Consider the following 27,389-nt stretch of genomic DNA (forward strand, 5'->3'; position numbering starts at 1 on the left):
TATCTTTTCCTGAAATATTTTTATATTGCAGTAGAACATTATAATTATCAAAGATGTGATTTTTTAAATAAAAATTTTGGCTTGCCGTTAGATGTAACTATAATTTGTACTTGTAATAAAAATAATCCCAATAGATAGATAATGTAGCACCAAAGCTGCAATTAATTTTTTTAATGAGGAATTAACTTAGGAATAAATAAAATTCTTACATTTTTATACGTTTATTTGTACACAGCACTTTAACAGCTTTGATCTATCTAATTAAGCAGAGAGATAAATACATGTATTATATACCTTATGTATTAAATGTTAGAGTTCGAGATACGAACTATAATATACCTTAAACAACAACAGACTACGACACCAAAGAGAAAAAAAAAATAAAACAAAAAAAAAATTAAACTTTTACATTTTTATTAGATAATACAATTACAGCAGCTGCCTTAACTATGTCACCGTCAGCGTTTTCCAATTCCCTTCGGCAATCTTCAAAGGAGACCTTCATTGCATTTCCGACGGATATCTTTATCCTCAGCAATTTAATCGCCAAGTGGATATTCCAATCGCAGAATTCTATTGCATCTAAGCATTCTTCTGGTGTTACCTAAATAATAGTAAAAATTTCATTAAAACGTTACGTATAACTTTCGAAATTGAGTTGATATTTTCCTCAAATATATCTTTGAAATTTAGAGAAGTCGGTTTATATGTAAATAGATGCTAAAAAGAGGTGAGTGTATATACCACCGACTCATCATATATTTTAGCGTTAAATACTTTGTTCCAACTTTGGTGAATTAATGTTATGAGGAATGACTAATATTCCTTAAAATACCTATTAATGTCTATAGCATATCTGCCATTTCAACTACCTATGAGATGAATATATATATGGTATATATAATGGTATACTAATGTTATATATATATATATATATATATATATATATACCATTAGTTTTAAGTCATAATTTGCTTGATTTATACATATGTTATAACAGACTCATTCGCCAGCAAATTGACGCGATATCTATATAGATATTGATAGCTTTGGTCGAGAACTTGATTCAATATTCACTATGGATTTGCAAAAAAAAAAATGGCGTTTTAAACGTCGACTAAACTGTTATTGGAATTTAGGAAATAAAATTAAAGTGGATATAATTAGATAAGTGTAATACTGTTGTATTATAAATAAGGTATGTATATGTATAATAGCTGAGTTTTTAGCAAATCGCATGAAATACGTAAATCTAAGGTTTGTTTATATCTATCTTTACTTCGGTTAGATTTGGAAAAGGTTATGGACGATATATTGTAAATAAAGGATCAACCTGTTGTTTAAGCACTTTGTTCATAATCCTAACTTCATCGGATTCCACCCCACGCTGCCTCGATGATGGCTTCTGATCAGCAAATTCTAGCAGATCTTCAACCGACACGTAATCTAAAAAAAATAAAAATATTACTTACATATTACAAACAAATATATTATTTTTCATTTAAGGAAATTTATTGTTCCATAATAATATAACAATAACACCATCTAGAGGCCTTCTCCGCCAGTCAACCTTCCATAAACACATATTCAGGGACAAATGCAAATATATTATACCTTTTTTCAAAGTCACTTCTTCTTCGAAATCTGTTTGACCGCCCACGGCTCCTTCACAATCATCAGTATTCGAATCTTTTGTTTCGTTGTCTAGATAACATTTGAACGGGTTACTAGAACTCGGTCCGGGTACCTCTGCGTCAGCATCTGGTATAGTGGTAAAGGGATTGGTATCGACCTTGACGTTCTCGGGCCCGTCGAAAACATCCACACCCGCCCCGTCATTATTCACAGGAACATTGTCCACTGCTATTTCATCATTGATTTTAATCGTCGGAATCGAGCACCTGACCGTATTTTGGTAAATAATCGTCTGAGGTTTGGCCTCGATTTGTATACTGTGAGAGATAATCGCATGTGTATCCGCGTTCGGTAAACGCAATGGATATTTTCTAATATGTCTCGGCTTGTCGACCAGTTTCGGTTTGGATCCTCTCGGTGGTAATGGAATAGCATTTACATTCTGGAAATAATTAAAGTAACGAATGAGATCTAATTTAAACATGTAACACAACCGTACTGTTTCACTAAATTCACTTACATCAATCTCAGGGTCATCTGATTCCGTCGCAACTTTTCTGTAACGAAAAAACATATTAATTAACAAGAAATATAATAATCAACTATTAAGGTACTTCGCATTCGATTATTGTCGAAACGATTTGGAACTTATGTCGATCATGTGATAAATCTAAGACATATGTAATTGTTTGACCCTTTTTAAATGTTGTTAGTGGACCCGTGAGATTTCCTCACGTCGACTTGAAAAATCAGTCCTGCTTCGATTAATAGTCGCGATTTTAAACCACTGGGACATCTCAGCTAATGTATTGTATAGGCAAATAAAATTTTAAATACCTCGTTTGGAACGATATTTGTTTTTGCAGCGAAAGAAATTGCTGCGGTATATTCTGCGAACGCGGAGCTGGCTTCGGGATAGTTGATGGTTTGTGGGTCGACTTCGATGGATTCTTTGCATCATGATTTATTTGCGTTATCAGGGAAGAAGATGGCGTCGGTTGCTCGATAAGACTTGTATAGGCTAGTTTGCTCTCTTCGGTTATAGTTGCCTGGGAATTAAGTAATGTTTCTCTATTAATTGTTACGTAATCACTTGTAGAATCTGAATAATAAACTATAGCCATAACCCATTATAGATTTACATATTTCGTGTGATTATCTGTTATATTATGCACTACAAACTCTTTTCTACCTTTTTCTTATTCTTTTCAAATTCTTGCTAACTTGCTACGGAAGGTTATATTAAAGATTTTTATTTCTCTTTACTCTTTCTGCGATTGGAAAGTCTATAAACTTGATTTAAAGATGCATTGGAACTAGCGTCCGTTGTGTAACCTTACATGGATAACAATTTAATAGTTATAGTGTTTACAGTCTCACATAATATCAGTTTATTAAAAAAATAGCTTCATAACAATGGAACTGAATATATTAACTAGTTGCAGTTTACAAAAATCACTATTTTCATTTATTAACCTACCTGAATATCTGGCACGCTCTTGGCCTCTTCACTGAAGTTACGACGTTCAGCCTTGTCTAAAAATTAAAATGGTATTTTAATTTCCTTAATTATAGTATCGCAACTTTATCCTATCTACAATGTTGTTGTACATGTACAAAGATTTGCTGCAGGAGAAGAGCAGAATTGTTTTTTGGGTATACCTCAAAAACTGCTACCTTTAAATATTATGATCATCAGTATTTAAATGGCATTTTTGCAACTTACTGGACGCATCTTTATCAGAGTCGTGATGATGATGGTGGTGAAGAGACGATACTAGCGGAAACTTGAAGTGAAACTTGGAACGTTCGTTAGGCGACTGCAAAGGTTTTGAATCGCTCTCCAAATCGTTCATTGATCTGAAACAAATAACATTTCTGTAGCGAATAGTTTTCGCAAAAACTGTCCAGAGTAAAATTATTTACTGTTTTGAATAAGGTTCAATTTGACGATTTCACTTACTTGGTCGTAAGTTCGTTGGCTAAAGCAACAGCCGTATTGAGAGTCCTCTCATCGTGTGCTGACATAGGTTTCATCGTTCCAGAGTTGGAACCCTTTTTCTTCTCCATTTGCGATAAATTATGAGCTCTGAAAATTATTATCAATGTTTTTTTTTATTGAAGTATTAAAATACTAGCTTATCATAGAGGCTTTGCTTAAAAAGTCAGTATTGACGTTAGAATATTCACTAAGTTGGGGCACGAAATCCTATCACTGTTAAGATTGGAACATATAATTTGCTAAACTAAACTTGCTCACACATCCTCGAATCTACCAATCATAATAATGGTATATAATCCAAGTCACGTCTAATTCAGTAAAAGGTGATAAGAACATATCAGATTATAAATAGATCAAACTAAACAATGAAAAACTAACCATAAGTAATAAGTCAATAAAAAAAAATTTTGGACCTGTACTTTTTGTTTATTTTATTAATATTTTATAATTATATTGTTAGATTAATAGTAATCGAATATATACCTATCTAATACTGAAACTGTAAGAAAGATTTTTTATAATAATAATATATAATTGATTATTTTAAGAATAATCTTCCTGTGACTTGATTTTTTATAAGTAGTAGCGCAGAAAAAATTGTCAAAATCGTCTTACAAGACTTACTTTCACAATTATAATATTTGTACGAGGCTTTCAAAATATTAACGTTCAAATAAGTCATTTTGTTTATATTTTAAGAAAAAATAAATCATTTACCTTAGGGCCGCTTCTACTTCGCTCTGCATAGTTCTGACCTGAAAGTATACATACACAATGTAGTGATTAATGCAAATATACTCATGGATGTCACAAAGCTAAATCACTGACAAAAAAAAAAACAAATTGAAAAAAGTGCAAACTATAAATATTAAAAACGTATTTATAAAAACATGCTTTTATAAAAGCAAATAAAAAAATGAATAGTATTGACTGCGTAAGTCACCAAATAAAAATGTAATACATGCATAATCATTTTTATAACGATTACAAAAGAAATGTTATTAAAAAGTGATGACTGACAGACACATCGTACTTATTAATAAAACATCAAATCAAACGTATATATTTATACAAATAGCAATAACTAAATAAAATTTACAGCTCATGAGTTTTAAAATAAGTTATGACTTATATAACACCCTAAGAATCATTTTAATTAATTATTATTTAAAATGATTTGTAGGATTACAAGAAAAAAACTAAGTTAAAAAAAGGAACTAAAACATACACGAGACGATACAATAATTATTCGGAACTACTTATTGTGCGCTGAGTGTAATATGGCTGATGAATCACAAAATGCATTGACCTGTGTTATTATAATTATTATCGTATCACTAAACTATTCCTTGAAATTGCTATACTCACCAAGTCAAACTGACCACGATCTAAAAAATACTTTTGCCCTACCTTTTCTTTAATTTATAATAAATATAACATTAAGTAATAACTATGACAAGTTACCGAGCAATAACTCCACGCAACATGAATAGTATATTTATATAACACATTCAAAGTAACAGTAACATTCATAATGAGATGGATAATACAACACACATTAACAGCTTTCAAACTACGACAACATATATACATTTCATTGCTGAACATAGAAAATCAATATAACACAAAAATGTATACGCACATATGTCCTTTTCGGCTATAGAGCAAGCCGATTGTTATTCATTGTTATTTATGCATCATTGATTTCCAATATAACAATATTAAACGATTGCAACAAAAAAAAAAAAAAAGTGGAATGTTTAAAGATGAAGCGGATGGATATTAGCAAATACAACACATATTGTACACACGAACAGTTTTTAAGCAACGACAACATATCGCCCTCGTAGACCGAAAAGTCAAGTGCAAGAGTTAAAATGAAATTGAAAAAATGTGTCACGGTTTTTTTTTTTAATTATGTTTAAAATTAAAGTTTATCGTATTAACTTAGGGGATTTACTCCAATAGTCATTTCGATAGAACTTATCTATAGTTAGTCTTGGGTTATGTGAAAACTTTTATCTTTTGGTAATTAAAAAGAGAAAGATGATCTTAATTAATTTTCTTTTAGGTTTGAGTGGTCGGAGTGTCAAATTAATCTATTCTCTTATATTCTAAAATAAAAATGAAGAGTCCCAGTTATATTGCAGTAAGATTATTACTGTTTTTTTATATTGCAAATTGAAGGAAGTGTTATCACGTTTTATGATATTTATAAATCATTATAATAATTTAATGTCATTATATAAAACATTTATATAGTCATTTTGTGATTTAGTGACTTTTCGCCCTACGGGGACTTTGTACATTTCATTGCTGAACATAGAACATCAATATAATTTAAAAATGTATACGTACATATGTCCTTTTCGGCTATAAAGCAATCCCATTGTTATTTATTTATCATTGAATATAACAACATTATATGATTCCAAAAAATGAAAATGGAAGATAATTATTAATTATAAATATTCTTTGGTATCAAGCGATACTGTTTCAGTTTTACCCTCAGGCCTTATTTACGATAGAATAACTTAGCGGAAAGTCATACAATTCAATGACGATTAAAAAGGTATTAATATAATTAACAAAGTTTAGCAAAGTTTTAAACAAAGGCTTGATTATCTATCAATTGATTACAAAAACGAAAAATTGTATATAATTGAAAAAAAAAATGTTTAAATTTATTGAAGTACATTACAAAGTTATAACAAAGGTAAAGAGACGAAACTACAACGTAGAAAATTAAAATTATAAATAAGTACATAAATGTCTACTAAAAAAAAATTTTACATACAATATAAACTCTACTATACTACAAATAATTGACTGCTATCACTATGGAAGAGGTCTATGTAAATTACATAAAAAAATGTACAACCAAAAAGTTCTAGTACAATACCAAACTAAACAAAAGAGCATGCTACTAACCCACTAGAAATAATTGATTTTATATCTCCTTAACGTGTTCAAAATGTAAAATATTCACGTACGGTGCATTTTCAATATTGAAAGTCTTACCTCTTTAATGCATTTACGAATTATGTTTCTAATATGAAAAATTTGAATAATGTTTAATATAATTAGTATATTTCTTACTTTACATTCTAGAGAATTCAGCGTATATGTGCGGACAAATAAAGACATCGTTGAATCAAAACTAAAAGATAGTAAATAGATTATTCATATAAATAATAATTGGACAAGATATATGCATATTTAAAAGTTTTATCGTTATAAATGAACCCTAGTGTGCACTAGAAAATGTTTGGCTGGTTGTTCCAAAGTAGAATATAAGATTATATTTACTATATCAGACTTGCTTTTACCTAATGAACTACCTCGTATATTAAATTTCGAGTATATTTATATAAAGCGATTCAATGATAAAAATTTATTACTAGATATTAATTAAAATATTGACGATTAATTAGTAACCAAATAATGACTCCAATATATAGACATTAATTATTCGTAAACATTGACGATCTAACGATAACATAAAATAATTTACCAAAGAAGAAACATACACAAATAACATTTGTATAAAATGTTATAGACCCTTAAAGACATTTATATAAAAAAAAAACGTAATTTTGAAATTGGAACATAAAACATCAATATTATTTTATAATGAATACATACACGTATATAAGTCCTCTTTACTCGTACATTTGGCTACAAAACAAGCCAACGATATAATTTAAAAACTACATTAAAAATACAATCTACCGGATATAATACAATAAAGTCGAAAATTTAATATTGTAAAAGTATTTAAACTGGCAATACCATATATATATATTTAAGACTAAAAATAAGCTTGCAAGAAAATATTAATCTACATTTTAGCGCGTGATTGTAAATTAACATCTTCCGAATAACTCTGTCAATGCGTTTAGATAGTGAGTAAAGTATAGCAAATATTTCTAAATTTTGTAATTACACTCAAGCCGACTCTTACCCGCACTCCAAAAAATATATAGGAACCTGAATGTACGAAATTTGGAAAAAGATATATAACTTCCATTAATGCCAATCATTGTAACGGTATGCTGTTTACATTTTATCGTCTTTTTTGGATGCGTGTAATTAAATGTAAGCTAATTGATAATGGGACGGTTTGAATCCATATATCGATAAATCTTCGTCCGAACTCTGCAATGTAAAAACTTTAAAATGAACTTTTTTCCTTATAAACAAGTCCACAAGGAAATCGTTTTGTTGTTATTGAATATCATCTTAACAAATATATATTTGTATTGTATTATATTATAAAAATGTGGAATATTTAACGGATATAATAGCACAGTAACAAGTTTGTGTAGGCTGTGGTCTTAGAGAGGCACGCCTTCCACGTTAAAATAGTTTTTTAAATAAAATAATCTTAAAACATATAATACGTCATGTCATACAAAATTGCATACGCAAATAATAATTTAACGAGAATGGCAAGTGCTCGAATGTAACATAGCACGATACTATGTGGAATTAATAACAATCCACGTTAAATTAATCCACATTTTCATGCATAATTTTGTTTCAGTTTTAAATATTTTTTTGAATAATTCTTACTCATATATAAATCGATACTCACTTCTTCCACTCGTTTGGTATTATCCAGATTTCGAAAAATCGAATCAATTTCATCCAGCAAGCTCTGACTGAAGTCCCCGCAACCCTTCTATAAAATAACAAAATATTTTACATTAATAAATTAACAGTTTACAATTATAATACGCAGAAGTATTATCGAGATGGACAAAGAGTTACATGATGGAATAAGTCAACTCTAACTAAAGATCATATGTTCCAATCCAGGCAAGCACTACTGATGACGGGTTTTCGGAGTGACAATTATATTATTTGTAATTCGTACCATGCTCGATAGTGAATGAAGGCATCGTGAGGAAAACTGCATGTGTGGAATGAAATGGAATTTTGACATATCCACCAACCCGCAGTGGAGTACATTGGTAGACAATGGTTTGCCTTTACGTGCTGTTACTTTATCTTCATAGTCTAAAATGGTTTGATACGACCGTAGTAAAAGTTAGTACAGCTGAAGATTGCAAAGTTGCACCTCCCCCATAGATATTGACAAGATGTGGAATAGAATTGAATGAAAATGATATGAAATTTCTTGTTAGATTATGCGTTAGCTCACAATTGCAGTATCCTGAATTATTTTTTTTTTAAAAACCTGTTTCTCAGGGCATCCACTCTTCCTATTCCTTAAACAAATTAATATAAATAATACTTAACACTGAAAATAAATAAAAAAATACAAATAAATTAACATACAATACTTAGAACTAAGGAGTGTGTATATTCATATTATGTACGTATATGTATTGTATGAACAATGTTAATCATTAAATACAATTAACTTGGCCTTTTAAAAAATTCAACACTCGTGTCAAAAAAATCATTGATAAATAAGGCATATTACTCATTATCATACATTTTTTTTTTTTTGTTTGATGAAAAAAAAAAAAATGCTAATTTGTTTTACCATATATTTTTTATTTTGTCATAGAGCGAGGTTAGAGAGAGGATTGTTAAATAGAACCCATTGTTTATAGGATATACGTTATAATTAAGATGTTTTTACAAGTCTTGGTTATGATATGTATAGTGTCTGCTTGTTGTTCTATATCTATATGTATATATGTGACTTACATGAACTAATCCCTACAGGATGCATTTTATTAAATTGGGACAAGCGTCCCAAGGCCAAGTATACTTTTAGTACTTGTAGTTGTTCAATATAGGGTAGATTTTTTTAAAATTCTTATCTAATTTACTAGTTTATTTATTTAAGCTAATTTGAATGTTAATACATTAATGAACACTCCTAATAACAATAATTTGAACTCTGATACTTTATCAATCTTTTGGTGTTTGTACAAAGTTGTCTTTGTATATAGGGGAATATTAGCACTTTATGACAAAGTTGAAAAGTGTTTCAGTCAGTCCCAACAAAATAATGACTATTTAAAGATCTGTCTTTGCTTCCGTATTTTGGTGTCTAGAACATTCCCTTTCTTTATAAAATGTCATTAATATTAATTAAATTAACACATCAAAATACTATAATATATAATATATTCTTACTAGTAGTGCAGGACTTTCAGGAAATGCATCTGTCTTCATCTCGGCAGCAATACTATCCTGTAATTATATTTTATATTGATAATAATTAGTCAAACGTTTTATGCTTAAAATACGCGTAAAGTATTTTTTCTGTTTTATTCACTATAAATAGTGCTTTATTGTATACTGGTCGCCTATCAAAGTTAAAATCGTAGTCTAGATATTAAACCTAATAATAAAGGAACCGAACAAATGCGAATTGAACTAGCCCACCGAAGGTTCCGTACAAAAATGAAGGGACATAGTATAACAAATAGTTATTTTTATTTACTTTAATATCAAATTTAATCCAGATTTGTGAATAGTGACTGAAAATAATTAAAAATCTGTTTAAGCTTGTGCCAATGAAGCCCTTTTATACGATACTCCACGTGATACGAATAATTCAAATAAAATCTTGAACGGCCAGACCTGGCATATAGACTCTATCTTTTAATGATTTCATTACACATGTTTAGTTTCAGATTTTACCCTATAGTTATAGTTTAAGACGGACTTGTCAAATTTCGTAGTTCAATGGAATTTCCAGGTCAATGGAAAAAAACCTATTCATTTTGATTACCTCGAGTGTCGAAATATACATTTTTTGAGGCACAAATGGCCGTATCTTTTTTTACGTATACTTATGAGTTTAATTTTTTTTACAACTTCCAGAGACTTCAGTATATCGTTTTAACTCGATAAATCCACGTGTTCCCGAGATAAAGATTCTTGAAAGACAACCTAATGATCCTATAAGGTTCTGTTTTTTTTTTTCATTTGAGCGACGGAAACCTAAAGTACAATGATGTCGGCATTACCGATTTCGATCACGGCGGCAAATGCCTAAAGTTGTATCCTGTAAAGTTTGCATTAAACAGCATGCCTTGAAAAATGCTGTCTAATGAAAACTTTAAAGAGAGTAATATAACTTATTGGACTTGGTTTAAGCTAATTGAAATAAATTGCTACTCACCGTCTCAGTATCTGATATTTCATGATACTCGTGAACTTCATCGTTCTTTGAAGTTGCGTCTTCATTTTTGTGCGAGCGGCCAAGTGTAGCGCTTTTAACCTGCAATTCACAACATAGGGCCATGATCGTGAAGTTTAAAACGATAAATATAATCAGTTGACGTTTTAAAGATGAAATGGAACTATGATAACAGATTCTATAAATTTCAGTCCCACAGTCACCACTTGAGGCAACAAGACTAGGTGTCATCTAGACTAATATAACTCACATAACGTAACTCTGTATGTGAGTATGAACGTCCGCTTACACCGCTGAACCGTTGTTGAGAGAGTTTGAGTCCCGGATAGGAGTGAAGGTTTTTAAACTATAGGTAAAGTTTTATAAATTACGTACGGTTCAAGCCGCAGTTTCAGCTAGTATTTTTAATAACAGGGTTTTGCACTATTACGCCAATGTAACTTTAAAGTAGTTATTTGCAAGTTACTAAAAATGGATTGTCCATTGTTGATGAGGAATGAGGATGGTGAAAAATTACAAATATAAATAATTATTTTATTATAGTGAGTATTTCAGGTACCTTTAGTCAAATTACACATACATATTTACTCTATGATACAACCTTAAACCCATAAGGCCGCAGATCACAGATAGTATGATATAATATCTACCGTTTGTTGCTGGACACGATAATAACAATGTTACCTTCTCCCTTACCTTGCCGAGAAGACTTTTACTCGTTGTCGGTTCGGAGATCGACTTGTGAGGCTTCTGGGGCTTCTGAGGCTTTTTGGAGTTCTTGGACTTGTCGCCATCTAGTGGATGTATATTTTTATATTTTTATTCATTAAAATAGAATACCTCTTAGTGATTATTGTAAAATTGTGCCATATGTAAGACAATCAAGGCATAGTGGAGCCATAATTAAACATAAATATTTTTTTAATAAGAAAATAAATGTGTTCACGAAATAATATCATTCGTATAACTTATTATCTCTTTCGTTACTTACATGATAGATCGACTTCATCGCACTCAGCCTTGGCCTGTCTGCCGGAACTCAGCAGCGGGTACGGAGAAGTACTAGTTGTGGCAGTGAGATGAGATGGCGAATTGGGATTGATTAACGGAACTTGTTCCAAATCCTCGGATGGTTTATACGGGGTCACGATCTGACGTGGTGGCTGTGGAAATATAAGAATCTATCATAAAATCGTCAAGAGTGAAAGATATCATTATTCATAGGTTATTAATACAATACATTTATTAATATTGAATCGGTCATGTGATTCGTATATCGTTCTTAAGTTATGTCCTGAACGATTGCAACCATAGCTGCAATCCACGAGGGATTCTGGCCAACTGCGCATGTCATGTTATAGTGCATAATTGAGTGCGTACATCAAGCGCACTCCCCTCCTCGCTCTCATAATAATATCGATGGCCGAAGAAAGTTCAGATACAGAACCGACAAATTTAAGTGCTTTCTGAGGCAAGGGATAGTACACAAATTTCAGACTCTAAATTAATGTCGCCAAATCAAATGATCTAAATTCTGATAAAAATTTAAACGATGCAATTTTAGTTTTCATTAAAAATCGATCCAGAGGCTCTCTCGGTATTTTTTGGAAAATTCACCCTGTACCTATATGTTTGAATGTATAACAATAGTAACGAATAGCTATAAGCTATGTATATGTATGTTGAACTTGAAAATAAAATATCTTATTTATCATACTGTAGAAATGGCTCTAGTTTGTTGTCACAAATTTGGCAACGTCACAACGTCACGTCTCGAGTAAAATCGCACAGCCGCTTCCTTTGTGATCTATGCACATAATAAAAATGTAAAATGGCGATGTTATGTGATTTATGGGACACGTCAGTTTTTGAGAACGACACTACAACGTAAATCGTGAACGTATTTTCCGACGTAAGCATTACCTAAGATATTCGAATTTTATACTCATTGCTATGTAAGAACAAAAAATATCAACATTTTAATAGAAAAAATTGAAAGTGAAAATTTTTGGGTAGACATTTTCATCTTATGCAATTCAACTCATGATAAAAAAATAGCACCGTAAGTTTTTAGAAAAATATTTATCAACTTCATTAAAGAAAGTGCATATAACCCTTGACTTATTCGTTTTAGAATGGCCGACACTCTTTTTCTTTTCCCTTTATGTAAAAATTTGATCGCAAATTATGCTGCCCTCTGATAACCTTATTTTGAAGTTATTATATTACACTTAGCCTTTTCATCCAGAACGTAGCATATGTTTAGCAAATTACGGTAGAATCAAAGTAAAGTGATTTGATCTTCTCGTTCACATACATATTTTTATCTTTTCCAAGTAGAGATAAATGTTGAATTTGGAAATGATTTCTCTTTCATAAATACTTTCTTGGAAATCGAGCTTTATTATATACCAGAACCTATTTTTAACACTTTTTTTCTACCTGATACAACGACGTAACCTTCAGCATAAAATTATTGATGCAATAAATGCAAATATCAATTTCTCATCATTTGACTACATAATATAAAAAAAAAAACCTCCGATGCCTCTTTTTTTTTGTCCGACATAATCAAAAGCTACCGAAAGGAGTTTTATGAGGTTTTCAGTAATGGACGAAGAGATTCACGATAAAGTAAGATTTAGGTGTGATTAGGTGTGGTTATTTATTTATCAAAATGTTTTGTGTAAATTAGCTGAAACTAGACGAAAATTGTTGAATCTGCCAGAAAAATAATGCCGACTAGGAGCCTTGATGGCGAGCGCCGCGTAAACTAATAGAGCTATACGCATTACATAAACGTTTTCTGTAGCACACGCGACCGTTGTAATACACGCGAAGCCGGGAAGATTAGCTAGGAAAATATATATTAATGTGTACAAAATTTCAGGAACGTATCCCAAGGACGGCTTATAATGATTTATTGAAGCAGACAGTTGACCAGCCAGTGAACTTTGCCGTCCAGCCTTTGTTCTATTCGATAAAGTGTAAACCCGAGTGACATTTCACCCTCGGCATAATCGCCTTACATGAATGACTTTTGTTATGAACGGAAATGCATCCTGCCTAGCTGTTTACTACATTCAATAGAAATAAAAATAAACTTAGACAATATTATCGGACGAAGCATCTTACGATCATAATGCCATATTTTAGATAATCGTATTATTCGCGAACAGAACTTGTGTAACCTACGCAGTTGCAGTTATATTCGCACATCTAAAGCAGTGCGATTGCATTTTGTTGTTCACCTTAAAGATCACCTGAAATCTATTGTAATTCAAAATATGTTTTTGAACGCTTGAATAGACTTCTACGAACAACTTTATGGCGCAGTTTAATTTTACACATATAATACCGAAGTTTTTCAAACTGCAGTAGCACAGGGCATTATGCGTCATGTATATGTTAACATTATAAAGAATTCATTGTTTTCAAAGTTGACACAATGGAAATATAGAGCTGAGCAATGTATTTACTTCACAAGAAGAAAATATTAACTTCACAATAAAGAAACACATCGTTTTTTTTATAGTATAGGTAGGCGGACGGGCAAATGGGCTACTTGTTGGTAAGTGGTCACCACCGCTCATATACATTGGTAAGAAATATAAACCATTCCTTACATAGCCAATGCGCCACCAACCTAGGGAGCCATACTACCTAGGAGGTATGTCCCTTGTACCTGTAGTAACACTGGTTCACTTATCATTTATAAACCAGAACAAAGCAATACTAAATACTACTGTTTGGTGGCAGAATATATCGTGGTAATTACGGGTTTGCAAAGCTGTATCAAGAAAAAATATAATCTGACAAAGCGTATAACAGTCGTTATTTGTCGTTATTGATCGATAGTTTTAGAAGATATGTTATCTTAACTTTTTATACAATGGGGAGAATAATTATACATTCTTTAAAATTGAAATTGTTCTCTTATGTTTTAGGATGATCGTTTGAAAAAAGAGTTCAGAAATTATTGGGTGTATGAACAACGATAATCAATATCGTCTATCAAGACCGCTAGAATACTTTCATGAAGCGAATTGAGACAAGGGCCGAAACTTGGGTATATTTGTAATAAGATAAGTTAGAACAGGAGTCCATGTGGCAATGGCAAAATAAAGTCACAGCTCCACCATATAATTTGTACCGTCGCAAACGGGCGTTTAAACTACAGTTTCAGTTTTTCAAGATTCAGAAGAGATTTTATTGAATAAATATATAAAAGTATCATTATCACGGGAAGATAATAAACTAAATTGCTCGAAAAATAAAACATGCTATTAGGAAAAATTACTGCGGAAGTCGTCTTTAAATGTGTCTTTTGCACGACTCAGTCGCTAATCACAAGAGTCATGTTGCGATGGCTGCCTTATATAACTTCTTAACCAACTTCGAAACATTGAATTACCCTCCATCTATTATTCTTTGACCTCCCCACGTTCTAAGTTAACGAACCAGTAAATACATAATTATGTCGTTAGAAGTAATTTGATAAAGTAGTCGACACGTAAGAATATTACGACGGTATTCTCGATACAGAGGTACTACTTAGATAAAGAGAACAAATGAGCACATCTGAAAAGTGTTTCTTTTCAATTTAGTATCACGCGATTTCGTTGAATTATAAATATCAAAGCATAACTACGATATATATACTATGCACAGTATTGCTCGTATATATTACTAATAGTTATAAAAAACTTGATATTTTTGAACATATTCAGATGCAAATATTAAGTTATTCTTATTAACTATTGATTAGTTGTTACATTTAGCTTGAATTATATACTTACACATCCTGTTGGATCCAGGAACGAAAGATCACCAAAGTAAGCCCCGTCAAGGCCCACGTGACCGGTATGCTTCACCTCCCCCTGCGGGCTCGATATCATGCTGCGTTGTATCGTGCGTTTGCCCGTGTATGTGTGTCTTTTCACGTCGGACCGCAATAGCGATGAACGTATGGATCGAGTGGAGTTACGAGTTGGATGCGGTGACAGTGAAGGAGCTAATGAACCTCTCTAAAGAAAATTCGTTAAAAACGCTCTCTACGATCGAATATTTACTAAAAGCATCAAATTCAAACGTCTTTCGATTGCAGTAAAAAGCATTTTTTAAACTGGCTTTAGAAATTGATGATATGATAACAATAAAAGGGAGTTTGATACGTAATATAGATTCAAATACCCTTTGAAAACACAATTCTACAATGAAACACACATGAATTTGTAAAAAAAAAACAGGATTTCAACGAAGTCCGGTTAAGTATCAAGGGAGAAAAAGCAGAAATGGGTATGAGCCAATTCACCCATGATTTCATATGATGTTTCTCACCTCATGCCTGATAAATAATTTCGTGTGATTCGGGTCGAACATGCCGCAGGCTCCGCCAGGTAGGACGCCATACCACATAGCTGATTTAGTATAATTTCTGAAAGGAGTTATAGGGTGGAGCGGTGAGGGGCGTTAAACACAATGCAGAAAATCAGATGCAAAGATTACATATTAAATTTATATATCTTACTCTTTTCCAAGAACTGTTATCCTCTGCCCGACTTTGTACTCCAGAAAGTTACTGCGCCTGCCGTCTTCTGTTTTCTTATAATTAGCTATGACTTCAACCTACACGAATTATTATTATGTATTTTAAAATTTATGGTATAAGATGTGTTTTGAATGGCAATGAATATTACTGTTATAGAAAATAATAAAGTTTTAATACTTTAAAATATGTGTAAGTATATTATCTTACTTCGTCAGGTCTGAGCTGTGGTAACCTAGGACCCAAATCTTTGAATTTCGGTCGATCATTCGGATCATGTGACCAGCACTCTAGCATCAACGAATAATACGCGTCAGGACAACATTCCGGACGCTCTAGTCTCTGCAAGCAAAAATATATGTTCACACAATGTTACTGACAATTTTACAGAGATTGTAATAACTTACTTAGTGGTAGGGCATTGTACAAGCCAGTCTTGATTGGTATAAATAGGTAACCTACCTACCTACTACAAATTTATCAGTTGACATTGAATATATTATTTAAGAAATCAAAAGTACCCATTCAATTTACCTGAAAATTGGGTGCATCAATCGCTTCCAAGATTTGCTGACCAGAAAATGCAGCCCATGGTTGAAAGCCATATGTAAACATTTCCCATAAACATACACCGAATGCCCAAACATCGCTCGACGAGGTAAACTTTAAGTACAAAATGCATTCTGGGGCGCACCTTTAGAAAAATAACAATCACATCAATATCGTGTAATATATAATACATTCTTAATATAATATGATGCCAAAATTATGCAGGAGTTCGAAAAGCAAACCATAGTAATTATAGTTATTGTCGGTCAAATACTTTAGATATTTATAAATACGAATGTTGCATAACTAACTAAATTATACGAGACCTACCACGCGACAGGTAATTTGAGATTCACGTTGTAGTTAGTCTGATAGTAATCTTTGCCTACGCCCAATGCCCGCGATAATCCAAAATCTGAGATTTTTACCCTGTCCTTGCTAAAAACTAAAATATTCCTCGCTGCCAAGTCCCTGAAATATTAATGACAATACAAAAACTTTTCTTTGATAGCATATCTTAATAGCAAAAAATTTTATTTGTCATTTTCACATCGTATCACAACTATATTTACCTATGTATCAGTCTTTTATTCTCCAAATAAGTCATTCCATCACAGATCTGTTCAGCGAACTCGCAAAGAACTGCTACCGAGAAGTTACTTCTGAGAGTGACCTCACGCAGACATTCTAGAAGCGACCGCAACGGTGCGAGCTCTGTTACCTACATAATATCATAAATAAACTCTTTTGATACTCTCTTTGAATTATAACACTGAAGATTAAAAATATTACAAATCAAGACACATTATTTTAAACTTATATATAGAAGTAGAACTTAGAACCAATCAATCAACCTACCAACATCAATGAATCTAAATGTAGAACCACACCATACAACCGTACAATGTTAGGATGTTCTATACTATGCATTACGGCGGCTTCCTTTAAAAATTCTGTTGAATTCGAAGTCATTCGCTCATTTCCCAAGCATTTGATTGCCACTTGTAGCTGTGAATTAACATTTTGATAAATAAATAATTTTTTTGTTTATTCGGATATAAAACACAGATACTCGGTTTTTCTTTTACAAACAAAATATTCACCCTTTGATTTCCTGTTGTCCATGTCCCTTGTTGTACAACACCAAATTGGCCCATACCTAGTTCTTTATTGATAGTAATATCCTCGATGGATATTATGTGTTTTGTAGGAACTTTTACATTAATATCTGTTATCGATTGATATTCGCTCGGTATTAAACCTAGGTCATGTCTCGGCTAAAATATTAATACAGAACATTTTTTATTTAACATTATATACACATGCTATCATAAATATTAACCGCATTATTGTGTTATATTATATATATATGAATACTAACCGGTTCTGTTTTTTTATTTACATTAAGAATTTTCCGTAGCATCACTTTATAAGCGTTTGGAAAGTATTTCGAGTAGATTTTCTTATACCTTCTTTGTTCAGGCTTAGAGAGCCCAATTTGTGCTAAATCTTCAAGTGCGACAAATTTTAACTGTGACAACTTACTAACTTTTAATATATCTCTGCAACAATAGGAAATTATTTAAATTGATATAGTACAACTACAAATTTTATGGAATCAATGCCAGCCTTTATTAATTAGGGTTGATATAACCAGGATATATGGTATTTATATTGTCCCGACTAGAGTACCATTGTCTCTCGGTGCCCTCTGTAGGCGCCATATCATATTGGCGCCCCAGTCAGAGCCTCGATCCCTACAATCGTGTGGGCTATGTCCTGTCTCCTTATCACTTTATGTAAAAATTAATCTACAAGGCCCTGGTCATTGAAGACAGGTAGTCTTCAATGACCATAATGATGAATATTATGTTTTGTTTGAAATTTTCATTCGTATTTTACCACGTCTCGTCACCTAGCACCTAGAGCTAATGCTCGCTTCGCTCTAGTCTTCGCCCAGAGACAGGTATAATTGCAAAGCGTGTATTAGGTATTAGTATCACGACGTCTATCGTACACGGCCTTTCCAATAAATAAAATAAAAAGTAATGGTAGTTTCAATCAAAGTCTGTCTATATTTCATAGTGGTGATAACAAAGACAAATATATTGTTTTAAATACTTCAAAGATAATAATAAATAATAACATATTTAAACAAAACCTTAAAATAGTTATAACAATAAAAATAATATTATTATTTATACTTAATCAGTTATATTTAACACGTCTTGTATTTTGTATATTAATGTCCGTAAAAAAATATCCAAATCAAACAGTTTTTGTTTTATATATAGTTAAGTAATAAATATTTTAGTTGTGTGCAGTTATGACTAAAATATTGTCTTAAAATTAAATAAGTGTATTCTTATTCGATTTTATTTGTCTGTCTGAAACCTCAGACCCATATACAAGAACAATCGTAATCAAAAATATTTTTTTTATTTTTATTTTCCGATCTTTACGCATGTGGCTACATAAATAAGTATATCACGAGTGGTTTGAATATTAAATGAAGCTGTACGATGAATTCGGGCAGTACGGATGTATAGATTGGTTTACGAATGTTTCTATCTCATTGTTAAAAAATAACACGAGAAATAAATCCTTATTTTACCGGTATAAATATAAAAATCAGGACATTTAGATAGACGTAGCATAACTAGTTTGAGGAAAACTCTCCCTAATCTCAAGTATTTGATTGTGTGTACATATTAATATAGTTGTTATCTTAGAAAACATTAATTTGTGATTGAGACTCACCACAAAAAAAAATACGAAAAAAAAAACTATATATAAACGAATAGGGTAATATTATTTGCGCTGAATTATTCCTCGGATATTCGAGTAGCGTACTTTTTTAACGTTTCGTTGCAATCGGTTCAAAGTAAAAAAAAATGTATTAGGGTAAATTCATTTGAATACTTATCAACTTTAATAGCCTGTAAACTTCCTACTGCTGGGCTAAGGCCTCCTCTCCCTTTTAGGAGAAGATTTTGGAGCATATTCCACCACGCTACTCCAAAGCGTGTTGGTGGATACACATGTGACAGAATTTCATAGAAATTAGAGATATGCAGGTTTGCTTACTCCTTATCCTTCACAAATTAAGCACATGAAAATTCAGTTGTTCTTGACTGGGTTTGAACCCGCACTTAAATTTTCGAATAAGCGTTTTAACCACTAGGCCATCTCGGTTTGGGATATTTATCAATTACATTAAAATGAGAATTAATGCCATTTATATATTCACAATGAACTATTATTACGATATTTCTATAATACCTTCGATTCATATGATTACGCATATTGGCATTCGGTATCTTTGTATTATTATACAAAATTACGGCAATTTCACGTTACAGGCTGTTGCGGGGATCGTATGCCTCTCCGTCCGATGCAGTCTATTGTCTGATTTACTGCAATCGATATCGAGAACAATTGGGCTCTCTAAAAAGTTCTTTGTTTGTATTTATTTCAAGATCCAAATGTTGCGGTGAAATTGATTGTTATTCAAAATGGAATCGGACCGCACGTATTCTAAGTGGTTAGGGGTACAAAATCTAAAAACCTGACATAATTATCACGACATAGTAGTACTCCATTTAATTATACTCATCTAGGGAAATTGGAATCAAGGGAGATATGAATGAAAATTATTACATTGTTCTACACTTTAAAGGACATTTATAGATTGGTGTTACGTTAAATGCTACTTTGTTTCATTGTTTACTACCGCGACTCTCAAAATTAAATGATACGTCAAATACGGATAGTTTAATCAACGATGACGCGCCCCACTGTTTTCTCCAATTATTATTGTGCAAGTATGCCATGTAAGATGCTATATAATATATATTAAGTTATATTGCTACGCCAAGAGTATTAATAGACAGAAAAATATCATAGACAACTGGAAGTATGCTCGATACCATATTATCGAATTCATATGATTGTATTTATTATATTATGTGCAATATTCATTATGTATTATTATTTTATTATTAATTAAAACCCGCTCGAGAGTTTCTAAAACTCTGCAGAGTTTAAGGATAATTATAGTACTACATTTTAGCATGTAGCATATCCTTGAATGTAGAAAATATTGGATAATATATTAAGAAAATTAAGTACCTACCTTAAAATTATTGTAAAATAATATTTTCTTTAAAAAATATATACAAATATTTTACATTTGTACATATGTATATATAAATATTTTTTTATTATAATATAATATAATTTGCAATGATTTTTGCACGACATCGAATGTATATCCATTTATGTACATATGTTACCGATTGGATTTAAATCCGGCGAAGGCCTGGCCTACCCACATACAAGGTCGTCGAATTTCTGAGTTTATTTTTTTTAAATTAAATCGTTTATTTGTGTTTTTAAAACTTCCTTCCAATGTTATTTGGGAAACGTCAACATTTTTCCGAAGCAAGTAATGGTAAGCTACATTATTCAAAATCGACTATTGCTCCATATTTCTTATCTTTTTCTCATATTTGTTTAACCTTAAACCGCATTTTGAAAAAAAATCTAAATGCAATTGATAAATATTAAATAATAGAACAAATAAAATACAAACTCTTTGGTTGAACTTTCCGTCTTCGTGGTTTGAATTGACTATAACGTTACTTTGAGATTTTCGAAAATAAATAAAAACCGTTTTATTAATTGGAGAAAGAAACCTTAATTCAGCTTAAAAGGAAGAAGGTAAATGTGTACTGTATGAGTTAAAGTGAGTTCATCTTAGCTTTTTATAGCTTTTTTTATTAGTTTCAGAAATATTATTTTAAAAATTGATTTGAAAAAAAAAAACTTAAAATATAGCCGAGACTGTGTATGTATGTTAATATTACGTATAATGTTACTTCATATTTATAGTTAAATATTTAATTTAAAAATATATATACGGTAACAAAAGTCATAAGTGGTATGTACCATTGCCCTGATTGATATATAAAAAAAATATTAACAAGTATACTAGAGTATCAGTGTGCTCAAAACTTTTGTTCCAGCCTCACTCAGCTATTATCTATGCGCTGGTTCGATTCTACGATTAGAAAAACCAGTTGTCTCTGGTGTGACCGATGTAACAATTCAACCATTACTTAACCATTACAGTAGAATTAGAAACTGCCTTCGGTCTAATAAAAGGAAGAGGCATAGGCAAATATTACAAATCTGATTCATAATGTAACCACTATTGGTGTAAAAAACTGACTTTAATGAATAAAATATTTGTTATTAATCACAGCGATTTGGAATTCCTTTTGTCCACTTACCGACGCATTCATAATTTTTGGACTTCACAGATGTTTGCTAATTACATCTGAGCCGAGCTGAACAGTGATTAGAATACGTAAATCTTTACCGAAGATTGCGGGTTCAAACCTAGGCAAACATCAATACATTTTCTTATTGATAAATTACCGTGCTTACCGGTGAAGTGAAAAAACGTGAGGAAATCTACTTATGGCAAATGAATATCCGCCACATATGCATCTAGCAAATCACGCAGGAGCAGCGTGGTGGAATCCTTTGAAGGATACAGTTTGAAGCGTCGATACTTCGAATAATATGAATAATGTTTCGGTAATTAAGTGATTACCGAAACATTTATTTTTAAAAGTTATCATTGCACTTTGTTTCAATCTATTCCATACCATATCAATCTCAGTTTAACCGTTTTTGAGTCTTATAAGCCAATCAAATAAAGCAACAGACATTTACTTCCACATCTACTGGGTGGTTATATGATATTTGTTTTTTTAAGCCATATAATATATAATTATAATTTTCATTGTTATGTCAACAGATTTCAAGTACATTTCCTAAATATTTTTTCAATACAAATATTTTTTTCGAGATGACTTCTTTATCTCATTTAGAAGTTAGTTAAGAATCGTTCTTAATTAACTTCTAAATCTAAATAAGTAGATAATTCACCCTAGCCCCAATTTATTTTTCCAGATATTTATAATCTGTATATATAATTAATAGAAATAACCTCTTCTTGAATGAAATGTTTGCCTAACATGGTCAATGTATACCATGATATTTTTTATGATTTTCTTAAATAAAATTATTTTTTAAATTAATGCTAACTGTAGCTAATGTGTAATACAAAAATAATAATAAATTCTGCTATTACTTCGGAATACCATTAGTAGGATATTTTAATCATTGTTATTGTCAATACAGTATCTTCACACAACTCGTTACCAATTAACGGTGAGACAGGGTCAACCCATTACCTTTAAAAGTCAAGTAAAAGTTTTTATCTTGCTCTATGAACATTTACATTATACTTGATACTTTTATTGGTATTGGATTTTATTTGATTTTTTTTTTTTATTTATTTACCTACTAGCAATAGTATGTTCATATATATTTTTATTAATTACTGACATTATTTATTTAAATATTTTATTCAGAAATAATATAATATAGTTGAATTTATTTCAAGTATTTATTCAATTGAAATTGCTTTATTCAACTTCAAGTCCTCTACTGATGAAGATGTGATAAACGATAAGGCAGTCTTTTGTAACACATATTTTATCTCTGTACATAACCAAGTTTCAACGTTCATGATATGTGTATTTATAATCTACTATACATACTTCACTGAGCAAAATATATTTGCATAAAGGCACAGTAAAATTATACCAAAAAATATAAATTTCATAAAAACTGTTTTAAATATATTAAATCTAAGTAAGATTCTTATAACAAAAATTATACATATGTAATATGATATTTTTTATATGTGCTTACACATGTAAACTTTCTCGCAATATAATATCAGCAATGTATAATTGTCTATAAACATAAACTAATATTCAGATAAAAGTATTTGTAAAAATTATAAGGTAACAGATCATCTGAGAATCTAGCTTTAAGAAATGATTGATAAACCAATATTATTATAATTTCAATAATATATACAGCAAATTATTTATTGCTATAATAATGTTGTATCTTTATGTCAGCTTTCAGGCTCTCTATTGTACACAATATGTTTCCATTAGAATTTTTTACAAATGTTGATTACAATGAAACTTTGATTTATATAAAAGTATACAAAGTACTTGTAATTGTATATATAATATATAACCAAAGCTTGGTGCTCGACCGCTACATTACTGTTATAAATACCCATTTCAAATAATTTTACACCTGGGATATTTCATTTTCATTTAGTGCTGTTAACTATATAATACATTTATTCCACATCACCATGCTATTATAGAGCAATATATATGTATGGTACAATTACTTAAGATAAAAAATTTTGCAAGACTATTATAGGTGCACATGTTTGTTTACATTATAATGACTTCTATTCTTGAAATTACACTATGTATTTTGATTTAATCATACAACATTTTTATCAAATACTTGACTTGTACTGAAATAAAAACTATAAAATAATATATATTATTTTACAAGATAATATGAAACAAAAGAATAAATTTGTTTGTATGTGAATAAGTTTTAAGCAAAATTGTATTAATGCAATTATGCATCAAAAGAAAATATGTAATAAGTACAGCATTATTATTAACAACAATTAATAGGCAATATTCTACTATTAATATGATACATTAGTTATTATAATTTTCGTAAATATTACCATTTGGCATTATTTTTTTATTATAGAAGTAATAATACCAGTTTTTATATCGCTGTAAGCATCGCAAGCTAATTCAAGTAAAACAAAAATGAAACACATTTTATTCACAAAGCTTTATGAATTATTTTTGATATTTTTATTATGATTCTCAATTCTCAGTCAAAAGCAAATTGCATATAGACTTGCATTATTACGAATCAATAATTCAGTACATGCGCTGCGAATATAGGACACAGAAATTTCGCTAAACTAATCAAAATTACATTCGCTAAATGAAGTAAAAAAGTTTTATTTACCTGAATAACTCGAAATACTGCATAAGCTCTGCCTCTTTAAGAAAATCCCTCAAGCTCCCTTGATCATCAACTATGTGATCTAAAACAAGAAAAGCATATTATATTTGGATATAGAGCCCTACAAAATGGCAAATTTAACAAAATGATTTACCCATTTTTTCTTAGGTAATATAACAATCTAAGAAAATTATAAATAAATAAAAATATGTATAAAATACGAGAAGAACAAAAAAGTCCTAATTTGATAGTAAGTTCTATCAAAATTGTTAATGTTTGTATATATAATGAAGTTTGAAGACTAAATCACTGTCACAGACTGCCACATTATGCCGAAAAGTAAGCTTTTATTGATTGCGGATTACTACTCTGTCAGTTGTGCTTGAGTGTTGCCAAGTAAATGTTTTGATGGAAGATTTTATTATCATATAAATAATGAATATTAGAAACCAAGAAAAATACTGATAATTAGATTGTATTCTCATAATTTCAATGCTATTTCACAACTGTTCAGATTAATAGGATAGTACTGTTACTCCATTACTTAATTTTTTAAATTGGGGAACCAATTATATCAATGCCAGTGACACAAATGTAGGCATCTTAATATTAATATAATTCTATCTTAAAAATAAAGAAATAAATTATCTTGTTGTTAAATTTAACAAAAAAAGCTTCAGTATCCTATATTTCTTTATGGATATTTAAAAATATTCGCGAAACAAGCTCATAAACCCAGTGAATTATCTCATCGGAAACGTTATATATAAACGGACCGATTTTTCTCAAGTGTCAAAGTTTTTTGGCAAAAAGTTATTCATTTACATGATTGATTAATAAAACATAACTTCTATTTTACCCCATTATGAAATTTATTTGCAAAAGGTCTGAAATGACTGCTCTGATACTTGTTAACCTAAATACCGATTTTCAGAATCAAACAATGAGAAAAGGCGAACATCTATGCAAAATTATTATCCTCAGATTCAGATCCTTCTTAGTAAATGAATTTTCAAAAAACTATACTAATATTTTTAAAGAAGAATAAAATAACACAGAATTTTCGTTTTAAAATTTACTATAAAAAAAACTTACAAAATAAACTTTACCATGCATTTTTAGTTCATTAATATTATAATACATAAAAACCAATTTTATATAGCTAACATCAGCAATAAGTAATTTCCATAAAATTTTGAAAAAAATCTTTCTTAGTACTCATGTTCCATGAAACGTTTTTCGCAAATTTTAATCTCGTTATACCCAACTAATATTATACGTCAGAAGTCTTTAAAATTTATTTGAGTATTCATGCCACCTAGTGACATATTGGTTATTAGCATCCACTCATCATATATTCTGCCGCCAAGCAGTAATATTTAGCAAGTCTGGAAAAACCATATGGCTTTTTGGGGTTCAGCCCAGGGCCCCGTGGATTCAAGGGGTCCTCAGCTAAGTCAAGTCTAAGTCAAAAATAGACGATAATGCGAAATAATCCATAACTTTATTAAATTAAACAGATCGTATGGTTTGCAGCCCTGCGATTCCTGCAATTAATTTTCCTTGGGGTCTCATACAGTGTGACAAATCTAATCAAATCGGTTTATATTTCATTCAAGTAGGTTTTGGGAGCCATTTTGAATCATTAAATTAGTTACCTCTGATTTAAATTGTAGATTCTACCATAAAGAACTGGTAACAAACATAGTATGTGTATATGGTTTTCCGACACATTAAGTTTAACATTCAAGTTAAAGTACGTAATTAAATAAAATTGAATTATTATTTATCCTAGATGAAAATCAACGAATATTAACTTTACATTTTTTATCATCTACTTATATAATCTTTTTCGAGGGATAGGTCTTCTTAATAAAAGTTTTCATAACGTCTAATTTACATTTGTTATTTGGCAAAGCTAAACTTATTTAAAGAATTTTATTAAATAATCTTGCCCAAAGAAGAACAAATTAACTTGGCAATTATGGAAATGAAATGGCTTATAAGCTTTTTTTACATTTCATATAAACAGACAAGAATATTGGCCACCTATTGGTAGGTGGTGACCACCGCCCATAGACATTGGCGCTGTAAAAAATATTAATCTTTACTTAAATCGCCAATGTCTCAACGCCTGTAGTAACACTGGATCATTCATTCTTCAAACCGTAAATCAACAGTTACTATTTATTGCTGTTTGGCGGTACTTTGTATAAAGCCAAAGAAGTTAATTGTGAAAGAAAATGTTGTAAGGTGTTATTGATAAAAAAATACTTAATGAAGATACTGATGCTATAAGTATTTTGGTTTTGCTATTTTTTCTGTAGAATTTATTTAACTTTTTATTTTTTATTTAATTGGATACATTGAACATATTATACAGAACACTATTTTTTATGTTTTATGTACTACAAAGGTATTTTTTTGTATTTTATATAGGTATTATCGATGATGGTATATAGGTATCAAGGTGATATTTCCTCATACCTGCATTAATTATTAAATACTGTATATTAAGAGTTTATTTTAATGTTTAATGAAGCCATAGCACAGAGTAAATAATGTTATTCTTATATTTTACTATA

At 30.6% G+C, this 27,389-nt stretch overlaps 1 protein-coding gene across 6 annotated transcripts; it reads right to left on the reverse strand.

Annotated features, from left to right (window-relative positions):
• Nucleotides 1-395: 395 nt before the first annotated feature.
• Nucleotides 396-25,117, reverse strand: LOC125075822 (activated Cdc42 kinase-like). 6 transcript variants are annotated; one of them, XM_047687602.1, is made up of 28 exons: nt 24,959-25,117; nt 24,808-24,886; nt 18,245-18,425; nt 17,967-18,140; nt 17,722-17,871; nt 17,436-17,584; nt 17,194-17,334; nt 16,849-17,008; nt 16,525-16,656; nt 16,297-16,394; nt 16,107-16,203; nt 15,566-15,793; nt 11,758-11,929; nt 11,463-11,560; nt 10,749-10,847; nt 9,755-9,811; nt 8,235-8,321; nt 7,283-7,315; nt 5,280-5,294; nt 4,355-4,392; nt 3,599-3,724; nt 3,362-3,495; nt 3,116-3,171; nt 2,473-2,684; nt 2,156-2,192; nt 1,615-2,077; nt 1,334-1,446; nt 396-604 (listed from the first exon to the last, which is right to left on the reverse strand). In XM_047687602.1, the coding sequence occupies exons 1-28, from the start codon at nt 24,960-24,962 to the stop codon at nt 398-400; spliced, it is 3,540 nt and encodes a 1,179-aa protein (XP_047543558.1). In that variant the 5' UTR covers nt 24,963-25,117; the 3' UTR covers nt 396-397. The 6 variants fall into 6 exon arrangements, with proteins under 6 accessions (XP_047543558.1, XP_047543557.1, XP_047543560.1 ...); XM_047687601.1 differs by having other exon boundaries at nt 11,451-11,560; XM_047687604.1 differs by lacking the exon at nt 15,566-15,793 and having other exon boundaries at nt 11,451-11,560.
• Between the last annotated feature and the right edge of the window lie 2,272 nt (nt 25,118-27,389).

Source organism: Vanessa atalanta, chromosome Z, assembly GCF_905147765.1.
Source record: "Vanessa atalanta chromosome Z, ilVanAtal1.2, whole genome shotgun sequence".
Taxonomy (NCBI): domain Eukaryota; kingdom Metazoa; phylum Arthropoda; class Insecta; order Lepidoptera; family Nymphalidae; genus Vanessa; species Vanessa atalanta.

Excerpts from the sequence above, each read along its gene's own strand:
- LOC125075822 (XM_047687601.1), bottom strand. Across the intron at positions 17,872-17,966 it reads GGACAACAGGAAATCAAAGG|CTACAAGTGGCAATCAAATG; the intron begins GTGAATATTTTG and ends GTTAATTCACAG. Across the intron at positions 11,561-11,757 it reads CGATGAAGTCGATCTATCAT|ATGGCGACAAGTCCAAGAAC; the intron begins GTAAGTAACGAA and ends TACATCCACTAG.